Here is a 12,366-nt window from a genome sequence, read left to right as displayed (position 1 = left end):
CACACCCACTCTCCTGGTAGCCTTTCGATAAGTAAGAATGCCCTTCAGAACAGCAGAGTTATGGAAATTTCAGTGTGCAACATAACATAGTAACATAGTATCTAAGGTTGAAAAAAAGACAATTTAGCCATCGTGTTCAACCTGTTTGTGGTCTCATATGCAGTTTTATTTTAGGACTAGTTATATTAACTATAATGCTTGTCTAGCACCATATCCCTGAATATCCTTATCCAATAGGAATTTATCTAACCCATTCTTAAAGGTGTTAATTGAGTCCGCTGTTACTACTCTCTCAGGCAGGGAATTCCAAACACGTATTGTCCTTACTGTGAAAAAACCTTTTCGCCTCAATGTGCGGAAACTCCTCTCCTCTAACCTAAGCGAGTGACCACGTGTCCTCTCTGCTGATCTTACCAAAAACAGGTCCTGCACAAGCTCTGTGTATTGTCCCCTTATATATTTGTAGATGTTGATCATGTCCCCTCTTAGTCTCCTCTTTTCCAATGAAAACATGCCTAGCCTTGCAAGCCTTTCCTCGTATTCCAGCGTCTCCATGCCCTTGATTAGTTTGGTCGCCCGCCTCTGAACCTTTTCTAGCTCCAGAATATCCTTTTTGTAGTATGGTGCCCAAAATTGCACACAGTATTCAAGATGTGGCCTCACTAGTGATTTATATGATGGGAGTATAACACTCTCGTCCCTTGCATCAATTCCCCGTTTTATGCATGCTAATATCTTATTAGCTTTTTTTGCTGCAATCCTACTTTGGGTACTGCTGCTTAGTTTGTTATCTATGTGAACACCTAAGTCTTTTTCCAGTACAGAATCCCTTAATATTACTCCATTTAGCATATAGGTGTTCTTTTTGGTCTTGCTACCACAGTGCATTACCTTACACTTGTCTGTATTGAAGCGCATTCTCCATTTTGCTGCCCATGCTTCTAGTTTAACTAAGTCGTTCTGAAGAGACTCGGCATCCCCCTCCGTATTTATAACCAACCACAATTGGGTATCATCAGCAAAAATTTTCACCATGCTCTCTAGACCAGGCATGTCCAAACTGTGGCCCTCCAGCTGTTGTGAAACTACATATCCCAGCATGCCCTGACACAGTTTTGCTGTCAGAGAATGCTAAAGCTGTGTCAGGGCATGCTGGGATGTGTAGTTTCTCAACAGCTGGAGGGCCGCAGTTTGGACATGCCTGCTCTAGACCCACTGTTAGGTCGTTAAGTTAGGTGTGCAGCTTCATGTTATCTCTATACAACCATCTTGTCCCCATGTATTTGAAGCTAAGCGGTAGTATGTCTGGGTAGCCCAATTTCTGTGAAATTTGGCCTTACACTACCAGTCAAAAGTTTTAGAGCACCCACGTTTTCTAGTATTATTGAAATGAACGTTTAACACCTCATTGTACTCTGAAATTACAGCATAGAACAAATATAAAAGTGAAGATAAAAACAATCCTAGAATTCTTTTATCAAAATTTAGTCTACATTTTTGACTCTCTAAAGTAGCCACCTTTTGCAGATATAACCGCTAAACACACTAGAATTTTTTCTACAATGGAGATCCGTGTTGGGGTAGTTTTCCGAACACTGTTGCAGTAGTCCCCACACATGTGTCATCCTTATGTCCGAACCAGACTGTTGGGTTGTAAGTCTGGAGACTTATGCTCGCCATTCCATGATTTGAGCCAAATGTCTTGTTCAGACATAGCCTGAAATATACTTACCTACTCTCCTAGAATGTTTGTGAGACTCACGATTGTTCGTCTAGTCCCCCACACCCTCAGAACAATGGGTGGATCTCAAACACCTCACCCACTTCCTAGTGAAGGGGGCAAAATCGTGAGAGAATACGGAGTCGCAGTTCCGTGTGGAGGGGGCATTATGCAAATTGTGTAATTTGAGCCCCATCCCTTCCTTATGGACCCGCGTTTCGCTGCATTTTCATGGCTTTGGTCCCCGAAGTGGCCAACTGCATCTGCTCTCTGGGCTTCTCCCTGATACGGCAACACAAATTTGGCAAGTATGACCTGGGGGTGTGCTTTGGGTCATTATCTTGCTGTAGGATGAACCCTTGACCAACTACGCATAAACCAGAGGGTATTGCATGGTGCTACAAAATGCTGTGGTAGTCCTTTTAATTCAGGGTACCAATATCGCAAATTTCCCAGACCATCAAGCTGCCACCTCCATGTTTTACAATTGGTGTCACATGGGTTTATTTGCTATGCTTTCAATAGCAAAACATTGGCCTTGTACATTTTGGGTTTATACACAGCAGGAAGTGGCGGCTTAGGAAGTGAACTCCACTCACTAAGGAACCACTCTTTTTCCTACTCTATGGCTTAGATAAAACCCTGCATGATAAACCAAATATGTCAAATCACGATTCATCGGTCTGTAAGACCATCTTCTAACCATCAGTAGCACGCTGATAGTGGTTCATAGCTCACGCAAGCCTCTCTTTCATTGCTGCAGAACAGCTGTTCTTAACGTATTACTTGTTCCCTGAAAAAGGTCTTTTCTGGGTTTGTTTGGTTTTGTTTGGGGGGGGGGGGGGGTTGTAACTCTGAAATGTGCCTTATTTTTTGTTGTTTTGGTAACCTAAACTTTTTGTTTGTAACCTCTATCAGTTTACTGCTTACCTTTGTACCATTTCAGGTTATTCACTGGATTTCAGTTGCTTTAATTTCAATAAAGACTGGTAAAAAAAAGTGTTCTAAAAGTTTTAACAGTTAGCATCTATGGCCAAATCTGAAAGATACAGTAGTGACCGCTGCAGTCAGGTTGAATGAGCATTTTTTGACAGGGCACTGTTGGAGCAGTCAGGTGTTGTTACCTTCTGACCATGTTTATTGCCGGTCCTGACCGCCTTCCTGATGAAGTGTCTCTCTGGGTCAGCATGCTTTGTGATTACACGCCATCTGTTATGTTTCTGCTTAATTTGGTCTAAAATGACCCAATTGGGCATCAAACGGCAGTGTCTATGGGGAGTGTTATGTCGTACAATGTGTGAAAACGTTTCAAATGACAGTGCTCTAATATGCTCTCAGATTAATGCATCCAGCCCAGAAAGGAAACCACCATAGATCGTGACTTCTAGACTGAGGGATTGTTTCTGCTGAGGATTTTGTTGAACAAATGAGCTTACAGCGGCTGCCATTTTGTTTGGTGTTGTAAAATATCGTATGAAATAAAACCAGACTTATATTTATGTGTATGTTTTGAAAAAAGTGGGTTACAGCTGCTTTGTTTCATTTACACATGAAATTTCTCTTAACTTAAACTTATTTTAGGAGTTTTCCCTTTACCCATAATTGTGACAAAGAAGGCCTGAGATTATTACACACGTCACGACACCCTAATTGGAAGCACAGTTTTAATATCTGCTATGTGAGGCATGGTCTTTTGAGGGGATGCTGTTAAGATGCAGGCTGTCGGGATCCCGGCAGTTGGAATACCAACTCTGGAATCCCAACACCTGTCTGAATATCGACGGGGGGGGGGGGGGGGGGTTAGGCACTAAGGGGGAGGTTATGGTTCGGTTGCGGGAAATTAAGTTTAGGGGGTGCGGGCGAGGGCGTAACATACTTACCTCACCCCTGTCGGGATTTCAAACATCAGGATGCTGCCGCCGGGATTGTGACCGCCGTCATCCCGCTCAGCGGTCAAACATACTGTGAACCACTTGTGAGAATTATGTAAATGTAATAACGCCTTTTTGATGAGCCTGGATTAAATATTTTCTTCACACCGATATAAAACCAGTTAAATAACTATCATACCAATCATTAGCAAGATACTAAACATTTATAAGTGAGCAGTTCTCCTACAGGACTGCTCCCATGTATCTCAGCCACCAGTCAGGGCCGTCTTAACAGCAGTGTAGGCCCCTGGGCACAGCAATGCACTGGGCCCCCTACCCATCCTCCAGCGGTAGGGGTGGGGGTGCTATCAGCGGCAGCTTTGATGTCCCGTGGGCGGTAGGGGGTGTTCTATCTTCCGTTCAGCATGTAGGACCTGGAGCACTAATTTCTGCTAATTACCCCTTTACTGCACGGATTGGACTGAATGAAGATGCCCTGGTACATGACTTCCAGGGTGGTAGGGGGTGTTTATTATGTAGGGGAGGGGAGGATAGTGGAGTTGGCTTAATATTGATAATTTTCCAGTGGGAAGGCAGCTTGACTACAGATATCTCAAGTTCCTGAAAATATATTTCCTAGCTTTGAATGGGATAAAAAAAAAAACTAGAGTCCCACCTTTCAGAAGTTTCTGGGGACTTGGGGATCAGAGTTCAGGAACCAGAGCAATTCACCAACGAAAATCTAAAACTGCATATTAGGCGTGTGGAGCTGGAGCAGGGACCAGCTGCTGAAAGGCTGATATCTTTGGTTCTGGGCATAGTAGAGACAAGCTGCCAGTGTCGACCAAAAGGGGAGAGTCACAGCTTTTGGATTATACCCTCAGGAAAACTCTAAATCAGACAGAACCCGAGATATCTGGCTTGGAAAAGCAATTAACAGGCTTGGATGGGGACCACTGCTTTCAAGTCGGATATCTCCGGTTCCCCAGGGCCGATTTTCAAAAATCTGGTACCCCTGGAAAGAGGGGACCCTCGGCTAACAGCCCTTATACTCCTGTGGCCCTTGGGCAAGAGCCCATTGAGCCCATACGAAAAGACGGCCCTGCCACCAGTATCGCAACTTAACCCTCTTTTATCCGTATATTGTTTTTTTTTTTTCTTCTTCTTCTTCTTTGCTTTTAAAGAAAACCTTTTTCCCAGACTGTTGTAGGATTGTTTTAGGAGTAGTGCAAAAGTATCTGATCTCATTGCAAGATTCTTTGATCAGATTTGGGTATTTTAAGTTCTCAAGTGTTCTTCAATCCCATTTCTGTTGATGCTAATTCCTTTATTCAGTTATCTGTCCTAGCAATGGAGGCGTCTCTTGTGGCCACATCTACTGAGAGAGTGATTCTAATCTGGGAGCAAAGCAGAAATGAGCAAGTAACACTGGGCAAAAGCATATTACACCACAACTGGGGCAGATGTAAAAAAAAAAAAAAAAAAAAGCAGTGTGTTCTGGGAATACACGCTGCGATTATCTGGCTAATCTGCCCAATTTAATTGTAGCATGTATGGGGGCGATCGATCCAATAAATATCGATCAGTAGGGCACGCTTAATCATCGAGCATGTCCGACCGACGTGATATTTTCTGCGGCTGAGCCGACCGACAGATATCACATGGGAAGGAACGGGGAAATGTCTCCTCCTCAGGGATGGAGCACCGATATCATGTGACATATACTGTGAGATCTCGGTATCTGCAGTGTCTGAGGCTGCCCGATAACATGGTCCAACGCGTTTCATGCCTCAGCACTTAGTCATATGACTAAGTGCTGAGGCATGAAACGCGTTGGACCGTGTGACCGGAAGTACGTCATTGCCGCGACCGGAAGTTCTGCAAAACCCGCAACTCGGCCGTGGAGATCGTGAGGCAGAAGCTTGGAAACCAGCCACGGGAGTTAACAAACATCAACACAGCAAGGTACAGATAGGGACAGCTAGCTCACTACTACCTGCTGAGGATATCCCACAAGGCAATTATATGGAATCCAAACTCACTCATTAAAAATAAAATTCCGGACACTCATCTTATCAACTCAAAAAAGAGCTGTAAACATACTGGTATCTCCCCCTCCTCCCCCCCCCCCCCCCCCCCCCCCATTCCCTTTTCACTCATAGCGCTTTGATTCAACTTTTTATTGTTTAATTTATAACCAAAATCAAAGCAGCTTACACATACAGGCGCAGATCTGGGAATTTTTTGTGCCCGATAACATGCCTGTCGGTCTTTTATCTGTACGTGAAAGCCCCACATTAGATGTGAGAGGGGTGTGTCCGAACTCGAATCTAAATTGCAGTGTAAATATAAAACTGTCCAGCATTCGTGGGCTTCATGCAGAATCGGCCTGTATTTATCCTGCATGCACGATAAATGTATTTGCTCCCCTTGCACTGTAACATGGTTTATCCAGGTGCAAAGTTACGGTACCTGCTATTTTTTGCTTAACTACCCTCTCAGAATCGAGTTCATCTCTGGGATACACAATTCATGTCCTCAGCAGTTTCCTAGTCCTCTTTGCCCCATCAATACTGTATGCTTGGGGGCATATTCAGTGGTGGTGGAGAACTTTATCTGGATTTCAAAAGACCTTTCTAAATACATTATTCCAGCACGGTTTTACCTCACAAGGGACTTTCCTCGATGTCACTTGCATGGTCGGACTGGCCCACAGGGGTACCAGGGAAACCATTGGTAGGCCCCACTGCCTGAGGGCCCAATCCTTCCTCTAGGGATCAGGTTCCAGACTGTACACTTGTATTATACATGGTAGATATGTTGCATTACACTGCACTAAACCATTGTGTATTTCAAGCCTCTTTGGAGGCTGGCCCCACCCCCTTTTTAGGCTGACCACACCCCTAAGTATGGGCCTCTATCACTGCATTCCCCCGGTGGGCCCTTTATGCCCCAGTCTGACACTGGTCACTTGTATTGCAATACAGGTTGAGTATCCCATATCCAAATATTCCGAAATACGGACTTTTTTGAGTGAGAGTGAGATAGTGAAACCTTTGTTTTTTGATGGCTCAATGTACACAAACTTTGTTTAATACAGTTATTAAAAATATTGTATTAAATGACCTTCAGGCTGTGTATAAGGTGTATATGAAATATAAATTAATTGTGTGAATGTAGATACACTTTGTTCACTGCACAAAGTCACAAAAAATATTGGCTAAAATTACCTTCCGGCTGTGTGTATAAGGTGTATATGTAACATAAATGCATTCTGTGCTTAGATTTAGGTCCCATCACCATGATATCTCATTATGGTATGCAATTATTCCAAAATACGGAAAAATCCGATATCCAAAATACCTCTGGTCCCAAGCATTTTGGATAAGGGATACTCAACCTGTATGTAGAGTTGTTTGGTATTGTATGTATTTGAACAACATTTGGAAAGCTTAGGACATCTTCAGTGAAGAAAGCGCCCCTTTCACCAACACAATCATTATATTCCATGCGTCCATTATATTACATAAAGGGATTCTTCTGATGTAAGTGAATAGGCTTGCTGAGTATTTACTGCTTACTGGGCAAGATTTATATTCTAACATATATAATTTGTTTTCGAAGATGGATCAAACCTACAACAAACACGAAGCCGCTATGGTCAATTACTGGAGTTTTTCTAAAAGGAATTATCTTATTTAGCTCAACTGCATTGCCACAATGACTATTTATTTCATTTAAAAAAAAAAAACCTTTGGAGGAAAAAAAAAATCCCTTGATAAGGGAGGCTCATGCTCTTGAAAATGTTCCGCTTGGGTTCCCCCGACTGTAGCAATTCAAAAGAACAATGCCGCTAGTTGTATATGAAATGAACCATGGTATAAGTACGGATTTCACATCATATAGTAACTTTTTTATTTCTTTCTTCTTCTTGTGTGTGGTCAAAGGAAAAAAGGGACCGTTTGTGGATCTCTCTGGGCTTGCTAACGAGAGCTGGGCGCTTGTATTCTCCTTGGAAGCTGGCTGAGAGTTGAAGCGGAAGGGAAATACCTTCTCAAGCAGATGCTTATAAGGCACAGAAGTCATGAATTTCTTGAATTGGCCACTGCTCTGCGGCAGCTACAATGACTGTGTGACAGTGGCAGGAGCCCTCCCTTGTGTTTTCCGAGGCCTCCTTTGGCCCTTTCACTCGGCAAAGCTGATTAAGCGCACTTAAGCGCATTAGCATGTGGATGCTAGGAGAGCATATTGACCCTTATTTGGAAAGTTTAAATGAGTGAAAGATGGAGCGATTTGTTAGGGCTTTAGAAACCAGCTTTAGAAAGCGTCCGGGTTACCCCTTTGGCTTGTCCTAATGCTTGTCCTAATCTGGTGTGCGGTTTATAGGAGACCAGACTGATTTGTGACACATGAGTCCAAAGGCCTCCTTTTTGGGCTTGACCCGATTAGCTAATCTGTGCTTTGAATTTCAATGCCTGGTATCAGAGAGGAACGCTCTTGGGAAAAGCAGATTTTTAGATCCCAGAATTGGAAAGGAGAATACAGATGGTTAAAGGGGGAAAAATGGGCAGCGCTAAATTTTACATGGAGTGTGTTTGCTGAAAAGATTTTAAAATAATTGTATAGTACTACCAATCCATGCCCACAGGGACCCTGCCCGCTGCCACACATCACATTATATTGGGAACGACATATCACACCTTTCATAAAATGCTTTTAATGCAAATCGGAAACTATTTGTAGTGGAGCTAAACATGTGGGTAATTATTTTTTTCTTTTGTTTTTGTGTGTCCTTACACATGTAAAAATATAGTCAAAGTCAAATTACCACATTCATGAAGTTGAGTACAAAAGAAAGTGATTATCACTGTACAGAACGAGGTACAATGCGTTTTGCTACTTTCCACTTCCCAGTAGAATAAGATTTAAATGCAGACGTGAAGGGTGTTTCCTCTCCAGATGACTTCATTGGCTTGTACACTTCTTCCTGGCACTTTACAGTTATGTCTTCATGTGAACAGACAGGTGTTTTTGTGCTTTTAGATATATCCCAAACCATTCTTAGTTGTAGCAGCGCTGTGTTGGATCCATGGCAACAAGATAAACTCTGCTTAATGCTATAAATACTTGGCTAAAAAGCACAGAAGGGGAAGGGTTCAAGCAACATAAAGCAATGGGTTTAGAAAAACATTATAGGAGAATATGTAGAAGCAGGTCCTTTTAAAAGTTAAATAGCGTTGACTTCTATTAAATTGATGGGATGTTGTTATGTGACCGCCGGTCACAATACCTCCCCCTACATCCTGACAGTCGGCATGCCGACTGAAAGGGACTATTCCCACTCGTGGGTGTTCACGACACCCATAGAGTGGGATTAGAACCTGTGGTGAGCGCAGGAGCCCACAAGGGGCATCATTGTGCTAGCCCCCCTCCGTCGGGATGCTGGCCGCTGGGATCCCGGGGTTCCGGTATGAATGGTCGACCATGTTATGGTCGACAGTCATTAGGTCGACCACTATTGGTCGACATTGACATGGTCGACATGGACACATGGTCGACATATGAAAAGGTCGACATGAGTTTTTTTACTTTTTTTGGTGTCGTTTTTTGCGTAAAGTGACTGGGAACCCCAATTAGTGCACCACGTCCCCTCGCATGGCTCGCTTCGCTCGCCATGCTTCGGGCATGGTGCCTTCGCTCCGCTACCGCTTCGCTCGGCACACTTTACCGTTCCAATCGTAGTCCATGTGGATTGTAAAGTATGGAAAAGTTCCCCAAAAGAAAAAAAAAGTTAAAAAACTCATGTCGACCGTTTCATGTGTCGACCTTTCATGTGTCGACCATGTGTCCATGTCGACCATGCCAATGTCGACCAATAGTGGTCGACCTAATGACTGTCGACCATAACATGGTCGACCATGTGAACGGATACCGGATCCCGGCCGCCGGTAAAACATACCCAACCCAAATTGACTAGGTTAAACTGTACATGGCAGTATTTAAGTAGCCCATATAAGGGGTTGATTATACCAGTGACCTACCACCAGATTGGCTTCCGATGACTCTATCTAATTTCTGATTGCAGTCTATAGAGGAATGATCAGAAATAAAGTACTCTAATTGCGCCTAGTGTGTAACATGTGTAATTGAATTTGCCCCCATAGGCACATCTGTATGTAACATGTAGTGGTGATCCAAGATAATACGGTTGCAGGGTGTATTCTTTGCAAATTAAGGCCCAGATTTATCAAGGCTTGGAGAGTGGTAAATTGCACAGAGATAAAGTACCAGCCAATCAGCTCCTAACTGTCATATTACAGGCTGTGTTTGAAAAATGACAGTTAGTAACTGATATGTTAGTACTTTATCACCGTGCAATTTATCACTCTCCAAGGCTTAATAAGTCTGGGCCTTCATTTTTTTATTATTATTTGTTTGACAGTTGTTCAGTTTTGTGTTGCCGCCAGGTCATGCAGTGTATGCCAAAACTGTCACTTAAGCTAATATTTCATTTCTCTGTTACAGACACTTTGTGCAAAGACGACAATGCAGACTGTCCATGCGACAGACAGCAATGCAGTAGAAAAGTTGATATTCCGCGAATCAGAGAATGATCGCAAGGTATGTAGATACAGTATTACTTTATAACTTGCCAGGCCGTTAACAGATGTGGGTTTATTTAGTGCAAACAGGTTTTACTGTTAAAGGGCGGGTAGATACATTTCTTACATATACAATTATGTTCTTAGGATTTACAATGAATTTAATTAGACCAACCTGTGTAACTGATTGTATTTACTATGGGATAATGTATATGGCGATTGCCAAAATTGTGTAGATCAGAGCAACATCCTAACCAGCCAGATGAAGTCTCACAGAAAAACAATGAACACTGTAGACAACAATATTGTGGGCTGAACAAGCCTACAGGAAAAAACTGCCCCGCACACACGTTACTCTGTTACACTGACACCCACCCACCTTAGTTTCTCTACACTGGCCCCCATGCCTAGTAGCGGGAATCGGGCCTGGGCCTCATGCCCTCTAGTCTATGTCTGTTCTGACTCACATGCCCGATAGCCACTGCTGACAATGGGGAGACAGTCCCACTAGCCTATGTTGACACTGGCCTTATTGTCAACTTGAATATGTTGACATTGGCCCCCATCCTTCTAGCCTGTGTTGGTGCTGACACCTACTGTGTGCTCACCTAGTTCATGTCTACACTGGCCCCTATGCCCAACTACGTATTTCAACACTGGTTGCATTTCCAACTAGCCTGTGTCACGCTGGTACCCATGCCTCTAGGCTATGTCGACACTTACCACCTAGGGGTATATGCAATTGCCGGCGAATCGCGGCAATTTTTCACCCGTTTTTTAATTCAATACAATTCGACCGTCGAATTCCGGCAGGTGGGTGCCGGAATTCAACATATTCAATAAAAAAACGGATTCGACAGTCCCGCTGTCGAAAAACGGCCGATTTGACGGATTTTGATTAGATTTTTAAAAATGTTTACAAAATGGGTAAAAACGGAAAAAAAAAACGAAAAAAAATTGCCAGCCTCGGGCTCTTCGAGCCGGTCCTGGTTCTAAAAATTCGGGGGGAAAACTGACAGGGGATCCCCCGTATTATAACCAGCACCGGGCTCTGCGCCTGGTGCTGGTGCAAAAAATACGGGGGACAAAAAGAGTAGGGGTCCCCCGTATTTTTAGTACCAGCACCGGGCTCCACTAGCTGGACAGATAATGCCACAGCCGGTGGTCACTTTTATACAGCGCCCTGCGGCCGTTGCATTAAATATCCAACTAGTCACCCCTGGCCGGGGTACCCTGGAGGAGTGGGGACTCCTTCAATCAAGGGGTCCCCAGCCACCCAAGGGCCAGGGGTGAAGCCCGAGGCTGTCCCCCCCCATCCAAGGGCTGCGGATGGGGGGCTGATAGCCTTGAGTAAAATGAAAGAATATTGTTTTTTCCAGAAGAACTACAAGTCCCAGCAAGCCTCCCCCGCAAGCTGGTACTTGGAGAACCACAAGTACCAGCATGCGGGTGGAAAAACTGTCCCGCTGGTACCTGTAGTTCTACTGGGGAAAAAATACCCAAATAAAAACAGGAGACACACACCGTGAAAGTAAAAGTTTATTTCATACATGCCGACACATACATACTTACCTATGTTGACCCGCCGACTGCCACGTCTCCAATGTCGCCGACGATCCGGGGTACCTGTGAATAAAATTATACTCACCTGATCCAGTGTCCTGGTCTTTTATTATAATCCACGTACTTGGCAAAAAAACAAACCGCATTAACCCGAACCAGACGGACTGAAAGGGGTCCCGTGTTTACACATGGGACCCCTTTCCCCGAATGCAGAGACCCCCCGTGACGCCTGTCACAGAAAGGTCCCTTCAGCCAATCAGGAAGCGCCACTTCGTGGCACTCACCTGATTGGCTCTGCGCGTCTGAGCTCAGACGCGCATTGCACAGCCCCCTCCATTACTTTCAATGGTGGGAACTTTGCGGTCAGCGGTGAGGTCACCCGCGGTCAGCGGCTGACCGCGGGTAACCCCACCGCTGACCGCAAAGTTCCCACCATTGAAACTAATGGAGGGAGCTGCGCGATGCGCTGTCTGCCAGCTCAGACGCGCATACAGCCAATCAGGAGAGTGCCACGAAGTGGCGCTTCCTGATTGGCTGAAGGGACCTTTCTGTGACAGGAGTCACGGGGGGTCTCTGCATTCGGGGAAAGGGGTCCCATGTGTAAACATGG

The 12,366-nt window shown here is 44.3% G+C and overlaps 1 protein-coding gene across 4 annotated transcripts in view; it reads left to right on the top strand.

Annotated features, from left to right (window-relative positions):
- The window catches only part of INPP5A (inositol polyphosphate-5-phosphatase A), a 911,370-nt gene that overhangs the window by 792,869 nt on the left and 106,135 nt on the right, over positions 1-12,366 (top strand). For all 4 annotated transcript variants that reach the window (XM_063962166.1, XM_063962167.1, XM_063962168.1 and 1 more), the window contains exon 10: positions 10,117-10,212. In XM_063962166.1, the coding sequence (XP_063818236.1) occupies positions 10,117-10,212 (96 nt within the window). The remainder of the gene's footprint in view (positions 1-10,116; positions 10,213-12,366) is intronic.

Source organism: Pseudophryne corroboree, chromosome 3 (genome assembly GCF_028390025.1).
Source record: "Pseudophryne corroboree isolate aPseCor3 chromosome 3, aPseCor3.hap2, whole genome shotgun sequence".
Lineage (NCBI taxonomy): Eukaryota > Metazoa > Chordata > Amphibia > Anura > Myobatrachidae > Pseudophryne > Pseudophryne corroboree.
This window is presented reverse-complemented; position numbering and strand designations above follow the sequence as displayed.